The sequence below is a fragment of the Canis lupus genome, chromosome 11, assembly GCF_003254725.2.
Source record: "Canis lupus dingo isolate Sandy chromosome 11, ASM325472v2, whole genome shotgun sequence".
In the NCBI taxonomy this organism is placed as follows: domain Eukaryota; kingdom Metazoa; phylum Chordata; class Mammalia; order Carnivora; family Canidae; genus Canis; species Canis lupus.
Genome location: NC_064253.1, coordinates 52,274,458 through 52,295,852, shown reverse-complemented (window position 1 = coordinate 52,295,852; position 21,395 = coordinate 52,274,458). Strand labels below are relative to the sequence as shown.

Sequence of the window (21,395 nt, the reverse complement as noted above, 5' to 3'; positions counted from 1 at the left end):
AAGTGGGATGAGAACCACCAAGAGTTGGATAGTACAGATTGTGGCTTTGAATAGGATTATCAGTCATTGTTCTGGGGAGGAAAGCAGTAGATAGCATGTTTAGAATTCAGATCCTTATGTTTGCAACAGATTCTGACTTTCTTCTGTAACAACAAACTGCTCCCTGATACTTACACTTGGGTGTGTGTATGTACATATTATACACTCACACATACTTCTCTCACTTTGAGAATTGAAGGGATTATGGGGCACAGCTAATCCAACCCTCTTTTTAAAATAAACTTGGAAGCTGTGACTCCGTTGGAAGAAATGACTTGTTCAGGAGTCACCCTGTAGAGCTGGATCTAGACCAGATCTTCTGTCCCCTATACAAGTCATGCAAAAATAATGGCTTAGCTATTCTGATTGTGAAAACTGTCAAAACATGTGGATGCCTTGCTCAGTATCCTCACTTTCAGGCATGATCCATTTCTCAGATTTGGGAATAAAAGGTGATTTTTCTTAAAAGTTGCCTCAATTTTAACTCCATGTGTGACTGGGGATGGAACCAGGGGTGAGATTAATTAATTTGTAGCCTCAATGGTACACTTTCCCAGAGTGGCCTGGAACACTTCCAGGAAGGCTGGTCATTTGAGTGAGGGAAATGGGAGAATTCTTTCTGAACTGGCATGTATGTAAATGGCTACTCAGAGCAGAAGTCTTTCTGGACAAAACTTCCTTGTGCTAGCCTTGGGTCCATTTGTCACAGAAGGCATCAGTCCAGTTTGTGTACAGGTAATGCCATGCACACTGCTTTCCGGGAAGGTTGGAAATGTGTTAACTGATTTTTCTTTCATGATTCTATGTATACATTCTTTTAATTTTGATGTTTTACATTTTATAGTTTTTTAAAAAGTTGTATGTTGAGTATAAAAAGATACGTAATAATAGTTTTAACCCCTCTACTCAGAAGTAACATTTGGAATATAATATTAACAAGATTAATTAATGTTAGATTTGTATAAAATATTTTTCATCTTTGCAAGCCCTGGTTATTCGTATATATTCAGAGTTGTACAGCTATCTCTACCATCTAATTTTAGAACAATTTTAACATTCCTCACTCAAATACCCATACCCATTAGCAGTCACCCTCCATTATTCCATTCTCCATTATTCCTTCTCCCACCTACCTAGCAACCACTTATCTTTACGTCTTAATGGATTTGCCTATTCTGCACATTTATAAATGGAATCACATACTTTGTGGCCTTTGTGTCTGGCTTCTCTCACTTAGCATGATAATCTCAAGGATTGTCTATGTTGTAGCATGAATCGATATTCCATTCCTTTTTATGTGTGAATAGTATTCCACTGTGTGCATCTAATCTATTTTGTTTATCCATTTCACCGGTTAATAGGTGTCCACATTGTGGTTTTTATGAATAACATTACTAGGAACATTTTTATGTAAGTGTGTTTTTGTTTAGTTGGTCACATGGTATATTTTAACATCTTTTTAAAAGATTTTATTTATTCATGAGACAGAGAGAGAGAGGCAGAGACACAGGCAGAGGGAGAAGCAGGGAGTCTGATGCGAGACTCGATCCTGGGATTCCAGGATCACGCCCTGAGCTGAAGGCAGATGCTCAACCACTGAGCCACCCAGGCATTCTTATTTCTAACATTGTTTTAAAAAGATTTGTCGAGGGATCCCTGGGTGGCGCAGCGGTTTGGCGCCTGCCATTGGCCCAGGGCGCGATCCTGGAGACCTGGGATCGAATCCCACGTCAGGCTCCCGGTGCATGGAGCCTGCTTCTCCCTCTGCCTGTGTCTCTGCCTCTCTCTCTCTCACTGTGTGCCTATCATAAATAAATAAAAAATTAAAAAAAAAAATTAAAAAAAAAAAAAAGATTTGTCGAAAGAGAGATCAAGTGAGCAGAAGCAGGGGGAGTGGCAGAGGCAGAGGGAGAGGGAGAACCTGGCTCCCTGCTTAGCAGGGAGCCCCACGCAGGCTAGATCCCAGAAGTCAGGGATCATGACCCAAGCCCAAGGCAGACGCTCAACTGACTGAGCCACCCAGGCACTCCTATTTTAAACATTTTGAAAATCTACCAAACTGTTTTGCAAAGTGGCTGTACCATTTTACATTCCAGCAAATGCGTGAAGGTCTCACATTCTTCACATCCACATGTTCACATCCAGCACTCTTCAGTTGTTTTTTTAAATTATAGCGGTTATAGTGAGATATCTCAGTTGTTTAGTTTGCATTTCTCTAATGACTAAGTATGCTGAGCATTTTTTTTATATGCTATTGGCCATCCCAAATCTTCTATAGTCAGTTAAAAAAAAAGTCATTTAGGACCTTTTTTCTTGTTCTTGCCCCTGTGCTTAAAAAAAAAAAAAAAAAAAAAAAAGTCTCCCCATACATCCAATTACATAGTTATATGTGTCCATTATGGTAATTTGGGGAAATACACAGAAACAGACTGTGTCATAAGAAAACTCACTCTTTCTGCATTCTCTTCATGGTTAAAATAAAACTAAATTGCTCTGATTTATCTATGTGTAATTAATGACCCTAAAATTCATTTGGTGCATAGCACTTTTATCTTTCATGTTTCTGGGGTTTCCTGTGCTCATTTAGGAGTCTCTTGCTTGGAGTTTTCTCATACAGGTGCAGTCAAATGGTGGCTGAAGCTGGAGTCATCTTGAAGTCCTCAATCACATATTTGATGGTTGATGCTGACTGTCAGCTGGGTCTTCAACTGGGACCCGTGGCCAGAACACCTAAATGTATTGTGGGTTTTCTCACAGCATGGCAGCTTGATTGCAAGAGTGACTGCTCCAAGAGGACCAGACAGATGCTGTAAGGCCTTTTATGACCTAACTTCTGAAGTCACAAAGCATCACTTCCAGCATAGTCACAGGCCTGCCCAAATTCAAAAGGAGGAACCTCAGTCTCCTCACTGGGGAGTAATGTCAACATAAGAAGAAGAGAATGAAGGGTGGGAGAACTTACTATGTATGGTCATCTTGGGAAATATAATCTGCACACTACATATACTTGAACATCAGTTAAAATGGCTGCATAATGTTCTACTATAAGGATACATGGTAATTTGCTTAACCGGTCTTTAATTGTAGAGCTTTAGGTAATTTTTAAAAGCTATTATGCGTTTATTCATTCAACAGATATTTATTAAGTGCCTACTATGTGCCAGGCACTGTTTAGTCACCAGGAAAGAGTGGTGAAAAGACTAACAAGGAAGATCCTTGTTCTTCTGGTGCTTATTTTTTGTGAAAAGGGCAGAAAATGAGCTGTATTTGTAAATACCAGTAAATAACCAGATACTCATAAGTGCTGTACAAGTAATTGGGCAGTTGGCTAGATTAGGTATTAGGGAAGGTGTTTTTTTTTTTTTTTTTTAAGATTTTATTTATTTGTTCATGATAGTCACACAGAGAGAGACAGAGAGGCAGAGACACAGGCAGAGGGAGGAGCAGGCTCCATGCAGGGAGCCCGATGTGGGATTCGATCCCGGGTCTCCAGGATCGCGCCCCGGACCAAAGGCAGACGCCAAACCGCTGCGCCACCAAGGAAGGTTTAAGAAGGTGACACTTAAGCTAAAATCTGAATGATAAGGAACAAGGTGTGAAAATCTAGGCCATGAGGGGAACATCATAGGGAGAGGGAAGGTGTAATGCAAAGGCCCTGAGGCTAGAAAGATGGTCCAAACAGAGGGAATGCTAATGTGCACAAGCAGGGTAGGGTGGCTGAGGGTAGAAGTCGTATGGGATGAAGTTGAAGAGATGGGCACAGGGCAGCTTATGTAGAACTTGGTAAGCCAGGGAAAGTGTAAATTTCAGTTCTGCTTGTTATGGGAAGCCTTTGGAAGGTTTTAAGCAAAGGAATGACATGGTCTGGCTTATATTTTTAAACATCCCTTTTACTGCTGTGATGAGATTTTCTTCTAATTTTGGTAACATACACCTAACATAAGAATTTACTGTCTTAATAGTTTTTGGATGTACAGTTAAGTAGTGTTAAGTACAGTCATGTTGTTGTGCAACCAATCTCCAGAGCTCTTTTATCTTGGAAAATGGACACTATATCCATTAAGTAGTAGCTCCCTGTTCTTCTCTACACTCTCTGCCCACCCCCACCCCCCGCAAGTACCATTCTACTTTCTGTCTCTGAATTTTTTTTTCTAAGATTTTATTTATTCATGAGAGACACCGAGAGAGAGAGAGAGAGAGAGAGAGAGAGAGAGAGGCAGAGACACAGGCAGAGGGAGGAGCAGGCTCCATGCAGGGAGCCTGACCTGGGACTCATCCCAGATCTTCAGGATCACGCCCTGGGCTGAAGGCACGGCTAAACTACTGAACCACCCAGCCTGCCCCTGAATTTTTTTTTTTAAGGTTTTATTTATTTATTCATGAGAGACAAAGACAAGGCAGAGACACAGGCAGAGGGAGAAGCAGGCTCCCTGCGGGAAGCCCAATGTGGGACTCAATCCCAGGACCCTGGGATCATGTTCAAGCCAAAGGCAGATGCTCAACCACTGAGCCACCCAAATGTCCCATGTCCCTATGAATTTGAGTGTTTTATGCACCTCATATAAATGGAATCATAAGATATATTTTTTAAAATTTATTTATTCATATGAGAGAGAGAAAGCATGAGTATGCACAGGAGCATGCACAGGGGGAGGGGCAGAAGGAGGGAGTCTCAAGCAGACTCCCTGTTGAGTGTGGAGCCCAAGGCTGGGCTTGATCTCACAATCCTTTTTTCTTTTTTTTTTTTTAAGATTTTATTTATTTATTCATGAGAGACACACAGAGAGGCAGAGACACAGGCAGAGGGAGAAGCAGGCTCCATCCACCGGGAGCCCGACGTGGGACTCTATCCCGGGTCTCCAGGATCACACCCTGGGCTGCAGGCGGCGCTAAACTGCTGAGCCACCAGGGCTGCCCCTGATCTCACATTCCTGACATCATGACCTGAGCCAAAACCAAGTGGCCCATACTCAACCAACTGAGCCATCTATGTGCCCCATATTTTCTTTTTGTGACTAGTTTATTTCACCTTAGTGTAACCTTGTTAAGGTTCATTCTTGTTGTAGCATGAATATTGAATTTCTTTCCTTATAAAGGCTGAATAATATTCCATTGTAGGTATATATAATGCATTTTGTTTATTCATTTATCATGGATGAACACTTGGGTTGCTTCCATGTTTTGGCTCTTGTGAATAATGCTGCTAGGAACATAGGTGTACAGATATCTCTTAGAGACTCTACTTTATTTCTTTGGGTATAGACCCAGATATGAGATTGCTGTATCATTTATATTTTTAGAGTTTTGAGGAACTGCTGTATTGTTTTCCAAAGTGGCTGCACCATTTTACATTTCACATTCTTGACAACATTTGTTATTTTCTGTTATGTTTTTTAACAGTAGCTATCCTATTTAGATGTGAGGAAGTATCTCATTGTGGTTTTGATTTTCATTGCCCTACTGATTAGTGATATTGAACATCTTTTCATGTGCTTCTTGGTCATTTATCTTCTTTGGGGAAATGTCTATTCAAGACCTTTGCCCTCCCCTCCTTTTTTAATAGAGTGCACATGCACAAGTTGGGGCGCATCAGAGGGAAAGAGAAAATCTTAAGTAGGGCTCGATCTCATGATCCTAAGATCATGACCTGAACTGAAATGGAGTCCTATGCTCAACTGACTGAACCACCCAGGCGCCCCAACCTTTGCCCATTTTTAAATTAGGTTTGGTTTTTGTTTGATTATAGGAGTTCTTTATTCTGGGTATAACCCTTTATCAGACAGATGATTTGCAAATACTTTACTCCCATTAACGGAGGTTGCCTTTTTACTCTGTTGGTTGTGTCCTTCGCACAGAAGTTCTTATTTTGGGGGTGCGTTGGTGGTTCAGTCGCTTAGGCATCTTTTAGTTTCAGCTCAGGTAATGATCTCATGGATCATGAGATTGAGCCCCACTTCAGGCTCTGTGCTCAGCAGGGAGTCAACTTGGGGATTCTCTCTCTACACTTTCCCCCCTTAAGCATGCACTCATGCTTACTCCCTGTCTCTGAAATAAATCTTTTTTTTTTAAAGTTCTTATTTTGAGGGAATTTCAATTAATTTTTTCTCTTGTCTACCCTTTAGTGTCAGATCCAAGAAATTACTGTCAAACCCGATCTTATGAAGGTTTTCCCCTATGTTTTTTCCCTAAAAATTCTATAGTTTTAGTTCTTAAGTTCAGATCTTTCACTCATCTGAGTTAATTTTTGTATAATAGGGTAAGGCAAGGGTCTGTCTTCATTGATTTTGCATATGGATATCTGGTTTTCCCAACACCATTGTGGAAAAGAGTGGTTTTTTTTTTGTTTTGTTTTGTTTTTGTTTTTTTTGAGTGTTTTTTTTCCCCATTGAAATTTGTCTTGGAATGCTTTTGAGCTTTGAGGGTCATTTCACTATATATGTAAGGGTTTATTTCTGGGCTTTTGTTTGTTCAGTTGGTCTGTGTATCTGTCTTGATGCTGGTACCACAGTGTTTTGATGACTGTAGCTATGTAATAAGTTTTGAATGATATATTTCTTGAGCCTAGATTACTAGAATAGAATTTTAAAAAAGAATATTTTTTCAGCCTTTCCTTTGTCTTTTTTTGTATATTTTTTCACACATATGCATCAATTTATGCTTCCATATGAGAATGCTTGTCTCACTTCCTTTTCACATTGAATAGCATCCATAATATCAAGTTACTTTGTGAATGATTGATGAGAAATGGTTTCTAATTGTTTCAATGAGTATTTCTGTGATTACTACTGAAATTATATAACTCTTCATAGCTTCATTTGTTCCTTAGTTACTGATTTTTAAAAATTTGTCTTTTGCATAATTTTCTCTTCTTTTGGGATTTCCTATCACTGTGTATAGGAACATTAATCATCTGTCCTATTTGCAAAAAATTTCCTAGCTTTTAATTTTTTTTTTTTTTTTTAGAGATTTTATTTATTTATTCATGAGAGACACAGAGAGAGAGAGAGAGAGAGAGAGAGGCAGAGGGAGAAGCAGGCTCCATGCAGGAGTCCCAATGTGGGACTCGATCCCAGGACTCCAGGATCATGCCCTGGGCCAAAGGCAGGCGGTAAACCGTGAGCCACCCAGGGATCCCCCCGTAGCTTTTAATTCTTAATAAAGTTTTTTCCCATTCAGAAATTTAAAATTATTTTGAGAGCAAGTCTGTTGGTATAGTCCTTTGAAAATGTATTTTATTGCTTTTACTTTTAGGAAATCTGTTTCCAGTTATTTCCTTACATATTCCTAAAGTTTTTAAATTTTATATTATGCTTTCTGAGCTATATGGTATTATGTGACACATTGTGTTTTTAAATAGATTCTCTCTTTGCCTTACTGTGTAATATCTGAGGTGATTGGAAATACATTGAAATGATAGGTATTTTGAGATTATTGTTATGTGGCATTCCTGTCTTGGCTTTTGAAATGTCATTGCCTGCTAAATTTAATTTTTTTTTATTTATATGACACGGTTGTAATGAACAAGCAAGCAGAGGCGAGATAATAAACTTCTGTGGGAGCTTAAATTTTATATTTGCTTTATAAAAAGTTGCTCTGCTTTAAAGGTTTTGTTTAAGGTGATCATTTCTGTTTTGTGTGAATGTGCTCAGATAATATAACACCCTTTCTTCTTTAACTTAAAGTTTGGCAAAGACCTCTTGAATGTGGCTTGGGCTGGAGGGTTCAGGGTTTGTAGAGATGTGCCATGTATCAATGTCTGTGCAAAAAGCAACAAGGACACTGGCATTTTCAGTGAGCTGGCCACATCTCATGAATGCAGGGTGTTAGAATTCTATAGCCAGGGGCATCATCCAGAGCAAGGTTTCAACTATGCAGTCACATGAGCTCCACCAGCATTCCCTACAGGAAATTCTGTTTTCCATCAAACATGGTGAAAGTTTCAAGATATTCCTGTGTTCTGCTTAGAGAACATTCTCGTGTTTTTTGCATCTCAGCCATTTAAGACCCTCTCTCTTCATTCCCATGTCCCTTTTCAGCAACTGCTTTTTAATTATCTTCTTCAAGTGAAGATGGTATTGTCTGTGTGTGCTTTTTCTGTTTCTTAACTAGTGCTAACACTATGATTTTTTTAAATTATCTTATTAACACTATTATTTATTTTCTTAAAGCCCTTACATAAGTATAGCCCATGTTCACTGGCTTTTAGGGTCATATTTTACTTTAGTGTCTAATTCCTAATGATTTAAGGCCTTGTTCCTTTTTGTTGCAGTGATCACTTTTAGTTAGCCTTTCTCTGCAAGTATTTCTGGGATGCCCTAGGTATCTTTTCTGGTTGTTGTTTGCCCTCCTAGCGAGCTAGCCCTTTGATTGAGGGCCTGTTGCTTGCTTATCAGCTTTTCTAAGTGCTGCTGCTCTCGTTAGAATCACTTTGGCTCCAGTTTGGGCTCACTTCCTAGACTATTGCATCTAATAAGACCATAGTAAAGGCTCAGGGATTTAACAGGTAATTAAAACAAAGAATTTAAAGCTGGGTATGAAATAATGACTGTTCTCAAGAGTAGCCTGGCCCAAGTTTTGTTTTCATGGCTTCTCTCCCTAGCCTTGGCCTACTGCAAAAATAGGGTTAGCCTATCTTTCCTCAGGGAATGCCCTTAAACACTGCTGTTTCCTCTTCTGAGTTGACTCCCAACTACTTTCATTTACTGTTGGTGTAGTAAAAATTGGCACAACTTTTTAGAAGGCAATTTAGCAAAATTTCTCAAAATTAAAAAACAAAGGCCCTTTGAAAACTGTTACAAAATCACTTTTATGGATATATATGTATTTTTTAATTTTTTATTTATTTATGATAGTCACACAGAGAGAGAGAGAGAGAGAGAGGCAGAGACACAGGCAGAGGGAGAAGCAGGCTCCATGCACCGGGAGCCCGACGTGGGATTCGATCCTGGGTCTCCAGGATCGCGCCCTGGGCCAAAGGCAGGCGCCAAACCGCTGCGCCACCCAGGGATCCCACTTTTATGGATATATTTTCAAATGCAGGCTGAACTATGTATGCATGAGAGTATTCATTGTATCTTTATAATATAAAAATACTGAAAAAAAAACCTAAATGTAATATTTAATGCTAAAAATAAGAGATGGTTCATCCCTAATAAGGAAATAACAGGCTTTTATTAGATCTGTATCCAGGTTGAATCTTTTTATTGCCTGGGGCTGTCCGATGGGTTTTTTAAAACTATGATATTAGCATATGATTTGCCCTGAGATTGAGCTGCTAGATCAATTTAGAATGAGAGTAATAGCAGGTAGAATAGCTTCCAAGGTGTGCCCTATTTGCCAGAACAGAATGAGCAAGGTGCCTTTAAGATCTCTGCTTCAAAGGGTATGCATTAAGGCAGGTCATGCGTCAGAGTCCACTCTTTCTCATTTATCCTGCTCCAGAGATTGAATAGGTCATGATGTGCAGTGCATGCTTTATTTGCACTCTTGTCTCTCCATTTCTGGCTTGATCTTAGTCTCTGTTTTTCCTGTTTCTGACTCAGCTTATCTTAGGCACTCAGGTTTATTTATTTACTCTTCTGTCTTGAGCTCTTTCCTGGCAAATGGCCTTTCACCTGGTTCTGCTTTTTAGCCTCTGCCCCCCCCCCCCCCCCCCCCCCCCCCGCCTTCTCACTTTCACAGTCATGGTTCTGTCCCTGGCATCTCTCACCTGTACTGTGGAAACAACAGTATGCTCACTTCTCCATCCCAAAGCTGGCTATATTTGGGAAGTTTTCAGTGGACTTGGGTTTGGGTGAGCCTTTGCTGCCCCTTTCTGGTCTTTAGCAACTATAGCTGGCAGTTGCTGATAACCTTTCCAATCTGACAGGTGGTAACATTTATGGGTGAAAGTGCTTATGCTGATGTTTTGCCTTAGATCATGTCTTGTCATGGTTATAGATAATATGTAGCCTGAATAGTGCTAGGCAAATACACCTTTCTGCTATGTAGCTTCATCTGATTGGTCCTTTTAGCTGGTTTTGGTGGAAAGAGGGAAACTTTTAGGGAGGAAGGTGAGCAGAGTTAGCTTTAGGAAATTTCAGAATTTCTTTTTTGTCCACTTGTTCCTCTCTTTTACTACCTATTCTACTTTTGTGTCTCATTTCTTCCTGGGTATTTGCCTGTTGAGGAAAACATTGGAATTACCACTGCTATGAAATATCACGTATCCTTAATTGAACTATTGAGTGCTTGCCATGTACTAGAACCTTTGCCAGAAGCAGTGAGATTTAGTCCTTGGCTTCAAGGAGTTCACTGTCTTAATGGGCAAACGACTCAAGTAAGTGCATATTTACATGGCAGAGTGATTAATGCTATATTAGAATAGAAAATAGAGCCCACTAACTCAACAGTAGTGGTGGAATTAGAGTGAAATTACAGTCAGGAGACTTGGCAATGGATATGATGACAGCACAACCCTATTTCTGACAGTGTTACCAGTGGGAAATTGCCTCCTTCATTATAACGGTCACAGACTCCCAACAGGAGGGTCATTCTTTACGCAATACCTTCTTTGGCAGGACCCAAAAGTGGGTATATAGCATTTTTTCTTCTACATACATGGTTCTTCAGCATCTGGACAAGTGATTCTTTATCTGCAGCTCTTCCATTGTGTGTTTCAACGTCTTAAGAGCTACCCCTCCTTTCTTTTTTGTATATTCTCTACCAACCAACATTTTTCCAATATGGATATCAGTGATAAAAAACAAAAGAGAAATAGGACCTGCTCTTGAGGGGCTTACAGTTTAATGGAGGAAACAGACATTAATACTGTAAGGTATTGTGATAGAAATGTGTAAAAGAACAAAGCCTGTATAGCTTCAGAGTCCCTTCTCTTGTATAAAGGCCCTTTGGGTAATCATGTTTAGATAGTCTGTGATGTCTTAGAAATGCAAAATTGAGCACCAAACCAAATTTTATATTTACTGTTTGGCAGACTGTTTAACTATCACTTATGTAAAATTTATTTGTGGTTATTGGTTATTTAGTGTGCTCAAAAATTATTTCTAGGGCACCTACCTGAGTGGCTTGGTGGTTGAGCATCTACCTTTGGCTTAGGTTGTGATCCTGGGGTCCGGATGAGTCCTGCATCAGTCTCTTCGCAGGGAGCCTCTTTCTCCCTCTGCTTATGTCTCTGCCTCTCTCTGTGTCTCTCATGAATAAATAAATCTTTTTTTTTTTTTTTAATGTATTTCTAGCAAGAGAACTCTTCAAATTCACAATTTTGGAAGTTAGTTTTCTAGAAGCAGATTGTGAGTTTCAGTATGAGATCTTAAGCCTATCCTTTTATTTATTTATTTTTTTAAAGATTTTATTCATGAGAGAGACACAGAGAGAGAGAGGCAGAGACACAGGCAGAGGGAGAAGCAGGCCCCATGCAGGGAGCCCGATGTGGGACTTGATCCCGGGTCCCCAGGATCAGGCCCCGGGCCGAAGGCAGCACTAAACCGCTGAGCCACTGGGCTGCCCTATTAAGCCTATCCTAACACTCCTCTTTGTTAAAAATAAGGAAAGGACAGGGGCACCTGGCTGGCTCAGTTGGTGGAGCATGAGACTCTTAATCTTGGGGTTGTGAGTTTGAGCCCCTCATTGGGTATAGAGATTACTTTAAAATAAATCTTTATTTTTTTTAAAGATTGATTGTATTTATTCATGAGAGACACATAGAGGCAGAGTAGTAGGCAGAGGGAGAAGCAGGCTCCATGCAGGAAGCCCCATGTGGGACTCGAACGTGGGACCCCAGGATCATGACCTGAGCCAAAGGCCGACGCTCAACCGCTGAGCCACCCAGGTGCCCCTAAAATAAAATCTTTAAGGAAAAGATAGAAACTCTGACAAATTTAATTCTAAGTTCAGTTGGCTAACCAGCAAATACTGCCAAATGTTTATAGAAGGCACACCACCAATCTTACAGAAACTATTCTAGAGAATAGAAAAAACTCCCTGATTCATTTCTAAGGTTAGCATAATCTTTGTTAACAAATCTTGACAAAGACATTACAAAAATGGAAACAACAGCTATTCTCACTCAAGGACACGATATAAAAATCCTAACGAACATGGGAACATGTTCAACTAAATCCGACAACATATATATAATAAGGGGTAATAAGACAGGATTTTATTAGGAATGCAAAATTGGTTTAACATCCAAAACCGGTCAATGTAATTCACATATTAACAGAAAAAGTGTATGATTATCTCATAGCTGCAGGGAAGTTTGCTAAAATTAAACATCCCTTTGTGATAAACTTTAAAAAATTTAGAAATAAAAGAGAACTCTCTCTCTCTCTTTTTTTTTTTTTTTTAAAGATTTTATTTATTCATGAAAGACACAGGCAGAGGGAGAAGCAGGCTCCATGCAGGGAGCCCGACATGGGACTCGATCCCAGGTCTCCAGGATCACACCCTGAGCGGAAGCGAGGCGCTAAACGGTTGAGCCACACAGGGATCCCCAAAGAGAACTCTCCTAATTGCGGAAGGGATCTGCAAAAAACTTACTGCAAACATCATACTTAATGGTGAAATGTTGGAAGTTTTCCAGTTTGGGAATAAGACAAAAATGTATGTTCTCACTGTTTCTATTTAGCACCGCATTAGAGGTCTGAGTTAATGCAGTAAGACAAGACAAAGAAAAGGAAAAATGTATTGGAAAGAAAGAAATTGGATGGTCATTATTTTCTGCCAAAAGGATTGTATGTACAGAAAACTCAAAAAGATTGAGATAAACTATTAGAATAATTATATATATAATTATGCATTACATATATTTATATATATTTCTGGAATTAGGAATTATATATAAAACCTGGAATAAACCAAAGAACAAAAAATATGTAAGACTTGTATAGAAAATGTAAAGAAATACTGAAAAAAAGTTGATGACTTAGGTAAATAGTAGGATGTATCTTGTTCATAGATTGAAGATCAGTATTGTAAAGATTCATTGCTTGTTCCAGCCCAGCCCAATCAAAATCTCAGCTGTTTTTCTCCCATGTATTAGAATAGTAGGTCACTACTGTAGGGAAGCCCAGTGACCAGACACATTTGAAGGAATTTTAATATGTTTCTTTTTGGTAAGCAGTGATTTGGTGTATTTTCATTTTAGAAGTGAGGGGACTTAAATTACTTGGAGTCAGAAGTCTCAAAAAGCTCTTGCAACAATCAGTTCCTTCGCCTACAAGTGCTGTGCTCTCCCTAGCCACCTGTGGCTGCTTAAATTGATCCTAGTCAACTCATTAGATGCACTAGCCTCATTTTGAGTGCTTAGTAGCCACATGTGGCTTCCTTTTGGATGATGCAGGTATTGACCATTTCTATCCAGAAAGTTTATTGGACACCACTCCAATAAGGTTTTGCACCTTTTTGAACAGACACCAAATAAAATTTTAGGTGGACTGGGGTTGAACAACTGTTCTCTTGTAATTTACCACCTGCTACATCAGGTGGTCAAAACTGGCCTAGTTTAAAGCCTATCCTCTTGATTGGGTGTTTATTAGCAAGATACTAGATTTTCTGGTGAAGAAAATGAATTTGAGAAGAAATTGCAGTACAAATTTCAAACTATCCCAACTTTGAGTTGTGGGGTTATTGTTTACATCTACACAGACTTCTTGGGTTAAACCCCAAGAGCCCAGGTAGCTAAGGTCTTAACCATTTGAGAAGGTTTCTCCTGGAGTTTGCCTCACAAAGGATTGGCTGAGGCCCTAGAGGATTCACATTAAGCTTAAGGGATGGAAATCCTGGAGTACTGTAATAGATTTTTGCTGCTGAGATTCAGCACTTGAGGGATCTGGCTCTTTTGATTAGATAGAGAGCTCTCAAATGTTAATTTCCCTTCTCTTTCCCAGTTTTTTTTTTTTTTTTCTCCTTTCCTCCTCTCATCACATAGCTAATATCCAAGTATACAAGAGGAGTGGTTTCAGAGTGGTTTGGATTATGTGAGGAAGCTTGTGCAGCTGAGGTTCTGCCAGGAGCTAGGTGAAGCTACAGCAGTAGATGGGGAATTATTGAGGGACTCACAAGTTAGAAACGGATTGCATTGGATGCATCTAAAAGTGTGGTTGGGATTTATGATAGTATCATGAAATGAAAAAAAAAACCCTTTACAATTTGGATATAATCATCTACAAACTGACAGCTTTGGAAGACAGCACGTTGGGAGGAAGAGTCAGCTAGATAAAATGACTACATTAATAGGGGTTTGGGGTTAGGAGAGAGGGGTTGTGTTTTTCGGTGCCTGTTATATCATTCTAACTCTCTTTGTCCAGGAATTGTAAAAGCTTGTGATTTATTGCTGGAACTTTGATTCGTAGTTGCTAAGCACCTGCTGTTGTGCTTCAGGCTGTTGGTTTAGACCTTGGGGTTTCAGAGCCAAAGCAGAGAGCCAGCGCTCAGTCTGATAATGGGAGACAAATGTACACAAATAATGTGTTACTCATACCTATTCAAAAGATCTTTGAACATTAGTCTGATTCCTTAATTTTCTACTGCAGGCAGCTGAGGCCAAGAGCAGGAAGGAGACTGGTTTAAGTAAGAATCTAGGTTTTTGCTGATTGGACTACCCTAAACTATGATCACCATCCTTGATGGTATCAACCACTTCCTATCTGCTTAAAGTCCACTTCTTTCATAATGCCCCCTTGATGGCCCACCTTTCCTCTGATACCACTTAGCTGTCTTTTCCTTGCATTTATTGTGCTTTTATGGTATATCTGTCTTCCCTTTTAGATCTTGAACGTGATCAGGACAGGCACTATGCCGCCTGCGGTCTTTGTACCGATCTTATTTCCTACTCTTAGCATGGTCTGAATAATAGGTTTAATTAGGCCTTTAGTTGGATACGTTGGGTTCCAACCTGGTTGCTTCTTTGAGAGACACCTCAAAATAATCACCTCCTTCTACATCAATAAGAATTCCTCTTCTAGGGCCACATGAATACATATTCTACCGTGAATTGAGTGAGGTTAGTTACTGTTTGATGGCGGAGTTTTGGAGGGAGGAGCGGGAGATCGGAGATGAGTACGAATTAGGAGCCGCTCGGGCCCCAGGGTAGCCTGGCCTCGCCGAGCGCCCGGGGTGAGGGGCGGGCCGGGGCGGGGCTGCGCAGGGGCGCTGTGCGACGGGCTCTGTTGCCGGAACTAGTCCCCGTCGCGCGCCCGGACGCGCGCAGCGCCGCCCCGCCCCCTTCCCCGCGGGGTGGAAACAAAGGGGGCTCGGCGCGCGGAGCCGAGCCTAGGGGGAGAGGGGAGGAGCGTCTGGCGGTCTCGCGCTCTGGACTTGCTAGGTTTGTTCATTTGGGGGGACGAGTAGGGAGGCGGGCGGCGACCTCGAGCCGCGAAGTGGGAGCGCCGCGTGCTCGCGCATCTTGCGGCCTGGCCGGGGGTGTCGCCTGCGCGCGCAGCGGAGGGCAGTGCGCCGGCGCGGCACGGCGTGTTCGCGAGCCGCGAGGCGGGGTGCGGCGGGGCGGGACGGTGCCGCGGCCCCGGCAGTTAGGGCCGGGGGCGGAGAGGATGGCGCCCCCGAGGCGTTAGCGGACTCTGTCAGCCCTGAGCGCGCAGCGGCTTCCTGGCGCGGCCCGTGTGATGGTGCCGGGAGGAAGGAAGCGCCGTGACAGCGCCTCGGTCGGAGCCCGGGTTCCGGGGGTGAGGAGGCCCGGGGACGGCGGAGCTGGCGAGCTGGCCGCGGGCTGGGCGAGCAGTCACAATAGGAGGCGGCGGCCCAGCGAGGAGCCGCGGGAGCAGCCCCGCAGGGCGGGGCCTCCCCTCGCAGGTACTGGCCGCCGCGGCCGTTGGTTCCCGCGCGAGGGCGGGCCGGGCCGGGCCGCAGGCCGCTGGGAGCCTGCGGGGCCGCTCCGGGAACCCGGAGGAGGTGTGGTAGCCCGCGGGTTGGGGCGCGGCCCGGCCGCCCGGCGCTCTTTGTTCCCGAGGTGGCGGGGTGGAGGTGCGGGTGCAGCCCGCGGGGGCGGCCGCCCGCCTGGCAGAGGGCCCCGGCCGCGCGCTCCCTCCCGCCTGCCGAGGCGCAGGTGAAATGATGTCACCAGGAGAACGCGGAACCCGGTCGCCGGGGCCCTTTCGCGCGTCCTTCTGCCGCCGCAGCCGTCTGTTCGGGCTGCGTTTTGTTCTCAGGGGATGGAAGTTCTTCCTTTCAGGGCCGAAGAATGAGAGAGGTTGGTTTTGAACCAGGAATTTTTCAAATTGTTGAGAGTGAAAGAAAGTAAAGTTTTTGTTTCGGTACGTAGGCTCTGTAAGAGACGTAGCCTTTTTTCTTTGTGCTATAAAAGTTGAGTATGCTAATGGTTCCACCTTAAATAGAAATGAATACATGTCATTGCTGGCATCATGTGATATTTCCTTCTCTTAACGTTGTGGCGCACGTAACTTTGAAAGTTTAAAGTGTGTGCAACTCCTGCACAGCCGATTTGTTACTTTAGAATTACAAGCCTCTTGGGATCGTGTTTGGCCCTGATTTACAGGTGCTATTGTTAAAATATTTACTTCAGTTCTTTTAACTAGGATCAAATTAAAAAAACAACAGCTATTCTCTCAATTTTTGTGAAATCAAAACTTAAAAATCTAAGGACATTTGGGATCAAAGTAAAAATTTTCCTGTTTTCAGACAACATACTGGAAAGGAAGAAATAGGACTTCTACAGAAGTAACAAGACCGAATACAGGTGTTAGATCCGATGCAGTGATTTGGGACATACTTGCAGTCAAAAGGGGAAAATGACTAACTGGATTTTTTAATGAGAATTGTATCTCCTCACATACTCCTTTCTCCAGTTATTGCTAGTTTGTAAACTTACTGGCATAATGTTTCATTTTTCAAAAACCTATTAAACCTTGTCTATTCATTACAGGAGTTCAATTTTAAGTTGATTTCTAAAATATATAAGACTTATCGCTGAGAGATTTAGTAGACTTTAAAGGATATAGTTTAAATTTTGCCACAAACTGGCCATGTGGACCACAGAGCTTCATTTGTAAAATAGGAAAGTTGGATTTAAATGATGTCTGTGGTCCCTCCACCTCTGATGTCTTCTGTGACTCTGGAAGGTAGTTTGTTTCTGTACTTGCTGAGGTTGATATACCCATCCTGTTTTTATAGGGAACTAAGTTTGCAAGTATTAATCTGAGTAAATGCTGAAAATTTTCTTTACTAGAGCATCCTACTTTTGAGGCAGAGTGGACATAGGATGGCATAGACATAACTGAATCTGTTAGCATCACAATGTGGAGTGTAGATCTATTGTCTCTCTGCCAATAGCTTTGGATGAACCTTTTAGTTATATTACCAGACTCTTTATTTGTGCTTATATTTACTTTTTTTCAAGGCTGTGGGTGGGAACTATGATGGAGAAATACTCAGAAATCTCAAATGATTGATCTGTATGGAAAGATTACTAGTCAAGATTATCTTTGTCTTTTTCCAGCTATTCCATCTCTCTCTCTCTCTCTCTCTCTCTCTCTCTCTCTCTCTCTCTCTCTCCTGCTTCAGTCTTGTTTAGGCCACCTTCATTTTGTAATTCACTTTGCTGGTTTTTGTGTAGTGTCTGGGTCTTGTTTTCTGATTATTTTCCTGTTGGCCATATATATCAGGCATGTGTTTTCAATTGTTTTCTACTTTAACTACATAATCTGCTTTATTTATCTCTGGAGAGAGTATACAGATTGTAAACACATTTGAATGTAGTTTGGTCTAGTTCATTCAGCAAATGTTAAATTCCTGGAGTGACGGCCTTTCTGGAGATGAAGCAAATGCCTGAATTCTGTATAGTAAATTAACAAGTGAGAAATTTTAGCAGATAGAGGAAGAGGGGCCATCTAGACAGTCTCATTTTTCCCCCCAACTCTTACATCTTTTCATGTTCCTTTTTTAAGAATTTCAGCACTTATCTTCTCATTTCTGTTAGAGGGCCCTATTTCTTCGTTTAGTTCCTATTGAATTGCCCCTCACCAGAGTCTAAGAGCAAGAATAATTTCTTTTTCCCAAGTAGTCATAGCATCTAGCACATGGTAGACGTGCAGTCAATATGAGTTGATTAGGAATTTTATCTAATAATCTTTTTTTTTTTTTTTTTAAGATTTTATTTATTCATGAGAGACACAGAGGGGCAGAGACACAGGCAGAGGGAGAAGCAGGCTCCATGAAAGGAGCCTGATGTGGGTGGGACTCGATCCTGGGTCACCAGGATCAGGCCCTGGGCTGAAGGTGGTGCTAAACTGCTGAGCCACCCGGGCTGCCCTATTTAATAAGAATTTTTTTTAAAAAAAGATTTTGTTTATTTATTCATGACAGAGAGAGAGAGAGAGAGGCAGAGACACAGGTAGAGGGAGAAGCAGGCCCCATGCAGGGAGCCTGACATGGGACTCGATCCCTGGACTCCAGGATCACACCCTAAGCCGAAGGCAGTGCTAAACTGCTGAGCCACCAGGGCTGCCGTTTAATAAGAATCTTTTTTTTTTTTTTTCGTTTAATAAGAATTATAAAGAGCCTAGTCACACTTTATCTTTTCATACATACATATATTTGTGTATAAATTTTTCATTTTGGTTGGATTGGTCATGGTCTGTGTACTTTCCAAATCCTTGTAATTTTTAGAGATAAATCTTGAGATACTTTAGAGCATTGTGCTAAGGGTTACCACCCTAAATAAAGTTATTTCAGACACTTCCTTGCTGGGAGAATAATGTGCAGGCAAATCTGGATGTGGAGGGGAAAGAAAAAAAAAACCTTTTTATTTAAATAATTTGTAACTTATTTTTTCTAACCTTTATGTCCACCTTCTCAGTAGATCAGTAGATGTTATGGTTACAGACCTCCTTAATTGCATGTAATGTGTGTGTCCCCACCCCACCCACCCCCAAGTAATATATGGGACTATAGCGTTAGGGAAAGGATGGTGAAGCCTTTCAGTCATTTTCACCAAATCTGGTTCTGTTGTGCTCCCAGAAAGACATGAACCCAGTTTGTTTGCCTTAACTCAAGAATGGGAATAATAGTTTGTTTTAAAAAATGATCATTCTAAAAAAATAAAAAATAAAAAAAATAAATATAAAAAATGATCATTCTAGTGCTGAACAGCAGTGATCTTCCTTCAGGAGGTAGTACCAGTCCTTGAATGGCTTAAGGCTGTGTGATACTCCACCAATCATGTATATACCATTATTTTACTTAGCAAGTACTAATTTGTTAAACATTTAGATCACTTCTAGTTATTTTAAATTGTTGCTGTTATGGTACTGTGATAAACATTTGTGCATGTGGCTTTTCCTGTATTTTGGGGGTATTCCCATATTAGAGTAAAACGAGAATTTTTCAGATGAAAGATTGCTGACTCAAACTGTTCAAGTAGTTGATAAAATCTATTTGATTACTTTCCAGGAGATTAACATTTGCCATCATGAAAGCAGTGAGAATATGTGGATTTTGAGATAATTTGGATTTGACCTTTTCAGTTTTTAGGTACCCAGACTTCACCTAGAGGAAGGAGTAAAAGACCTGGTGGGGTCAACACTAACTACCTCACTCTTCATTTTTTGTTTTGTTTCGGTTTGTTTTCCTTCTGAAAGGCTGTGATTTGAGTGCTTTTGACTAGTTGATAATGCTGCTAGTAACAATGAACAATTTTTTTCCCTGAAGAATAATGTGGTTGTTTGGAGAAGACTATTGGCCTTTTAGCAATTTATGTTGAAGAAAGTAGGTTATTTTAATGTGTGGCCTAGAGATCATGCACCTGCCTATCCTCTACCTCATCTTTATAAGAAAAATGTAAATGAATGAAAAAGGAAGCTGCTACCAGGAGCAGCTTTGTAGAGTGCAAGTTCCGAGACAATATCTGGACCTAAGCCCTGTGTTATTTTTAGCACCGTAACATAATAATTACACTCTTCAAGACAAAAGTTTAATTGTTGGTTATATTATGGTTTACCACACAGGGTAAGGCCACATTAAACAAAAGATGGCCTAAAATAGTATCATATTGGTGCTTAAAAGGTTAAACTATTCTGTAACTTTAGTCTTATGAAACAGGTGGTTTTCTCAGTTATGCTGGGTAAATTTGACATATAGTTATACGTAAATAAGCATTAAAAATGAGAAGTGTGGGGAGTTGCAGATTAATCAGGTCTCAGGGATGTTTCCTTTATTGGATTTTTAAAACATAGGTTGCATGCTGCGCAAAGACTTAAGTTACTGTATCTTTGTAATGTTCAACAGTTCCCAGGTTAGAGAAAAAGAGAATTGTATCAGTTTCCAGTTACAGTATACAGTATTTTAAATGAGGAAGATTGAGGGAAGTAGTGGAGAGTTATGTCAAATAATTTATGTAGAAATACTTAAAATAGCTTTAAATAGACTTTGTGAAATAGTTTTTTATTAATCCAATTAAATTACAAGAAGGAAGGTTACTTTTTAAAAGAAGTTTTATTTATTTAAAGTAATCTTTGCACCCAGCAAGGGCCTCAAACTCAGAACTCTGAGATCAAGAGCCACATATTCTTCTATCTGAACCAGCCAGGTGCCCCAAATGTTACTTAAAAAAAATTTTTTTGTTAAGATTTTATTATTCATGAGAGACACAGAGACAGAGAGACAGAGACACAGGCAGAGGGAGAAGCAGGCTCCATGGCAGGGAGCCTGATGTGGGACTCCATCCCGGGTCTCCAGGATCATGCCCTGGGCCAAAGGCAGCGCCAAACCGCTGAGCCACTCGGGCTGCCCACTTTTAAAATTCTTAAACTACAAGGTGTTTTAGTGGGTCAAGCATGAAATTCATTCATTCATTCATTCATTCATTCATTCATTCATTCATTCAGCATGAATTTTAGAGCCAGATAGACTTAGCTTCAAATTATGGTTTTGATATTTATGAGATAACATGGCTTTAAGCAAGTCAGTTAACCCTGACTTGCAGTGTATAAAGATCAGAGAGCCAGTTCAGTTCCTAGTATGAAGTTCACTATTACCAGATTTTGAAAACTGCTGTGTTGCTTAGATATAAGTGTCTTAATTTAGATCTTTCATCAAATTAATACAGCTAAGATTCTGGAGAAGAAACTTTCTTCAGGTGTGGAAGAGCAATTTCTGTTCTATTCGATACATATATGTCCTGTTAATTTTCTATTGTGTGTAACAAATTACCACACACTTAGTAGCATAAAACATGAACCTGTTACCTCACGGATAAACACATGGAACAGGAAATCTTGACATGGGTTAGCTGCAGGGCTGTTAGTGGTTTTACCTGTCTGATGCTGCCATGTCAGGAGAGGTTTGATGTCCTCTGTCAAGCCACTGGTTGGTTCAATATGGTT

General features: G+C 40.9%; 1 protein-coding gene across 9 annotated transcripts in view; it reads left to right on the top strand.

The window, feature by feature from the left end:
• The first annotated feature begins 2,900 nt into the window (after nt 1-2,900).
• The window catches only part of RNF38 (ring finger protein 38), a 66,548-nt gene continuing 48,053 nt past the window's right edge, over nt 2,901-21,395 (top strand). For 2 of the 9 annotated variants that reach the window (XM_025433295.3, XM_025433293.3), the window contains exon 1: nt 2,901-3,096. In XM_025433295.3, the coding sequence (XP_025289080.1) occupies nt 3,094-3,096 (3 nt within the window). In that variant the 5' untranslated portion in view covers nt 2,901-3,093. Of the gene's footprint in view, nt 3,097-15,341; nt 15,365-15,602; nt 15,850-16,087; nt 16,247-21,395 lie in introns of those variants that run through there. The other 7 variants (XM_025433296.3, XM_025433299.3, XM_025433297.3 and 4 more) reach the window with 7 other exon arrangements.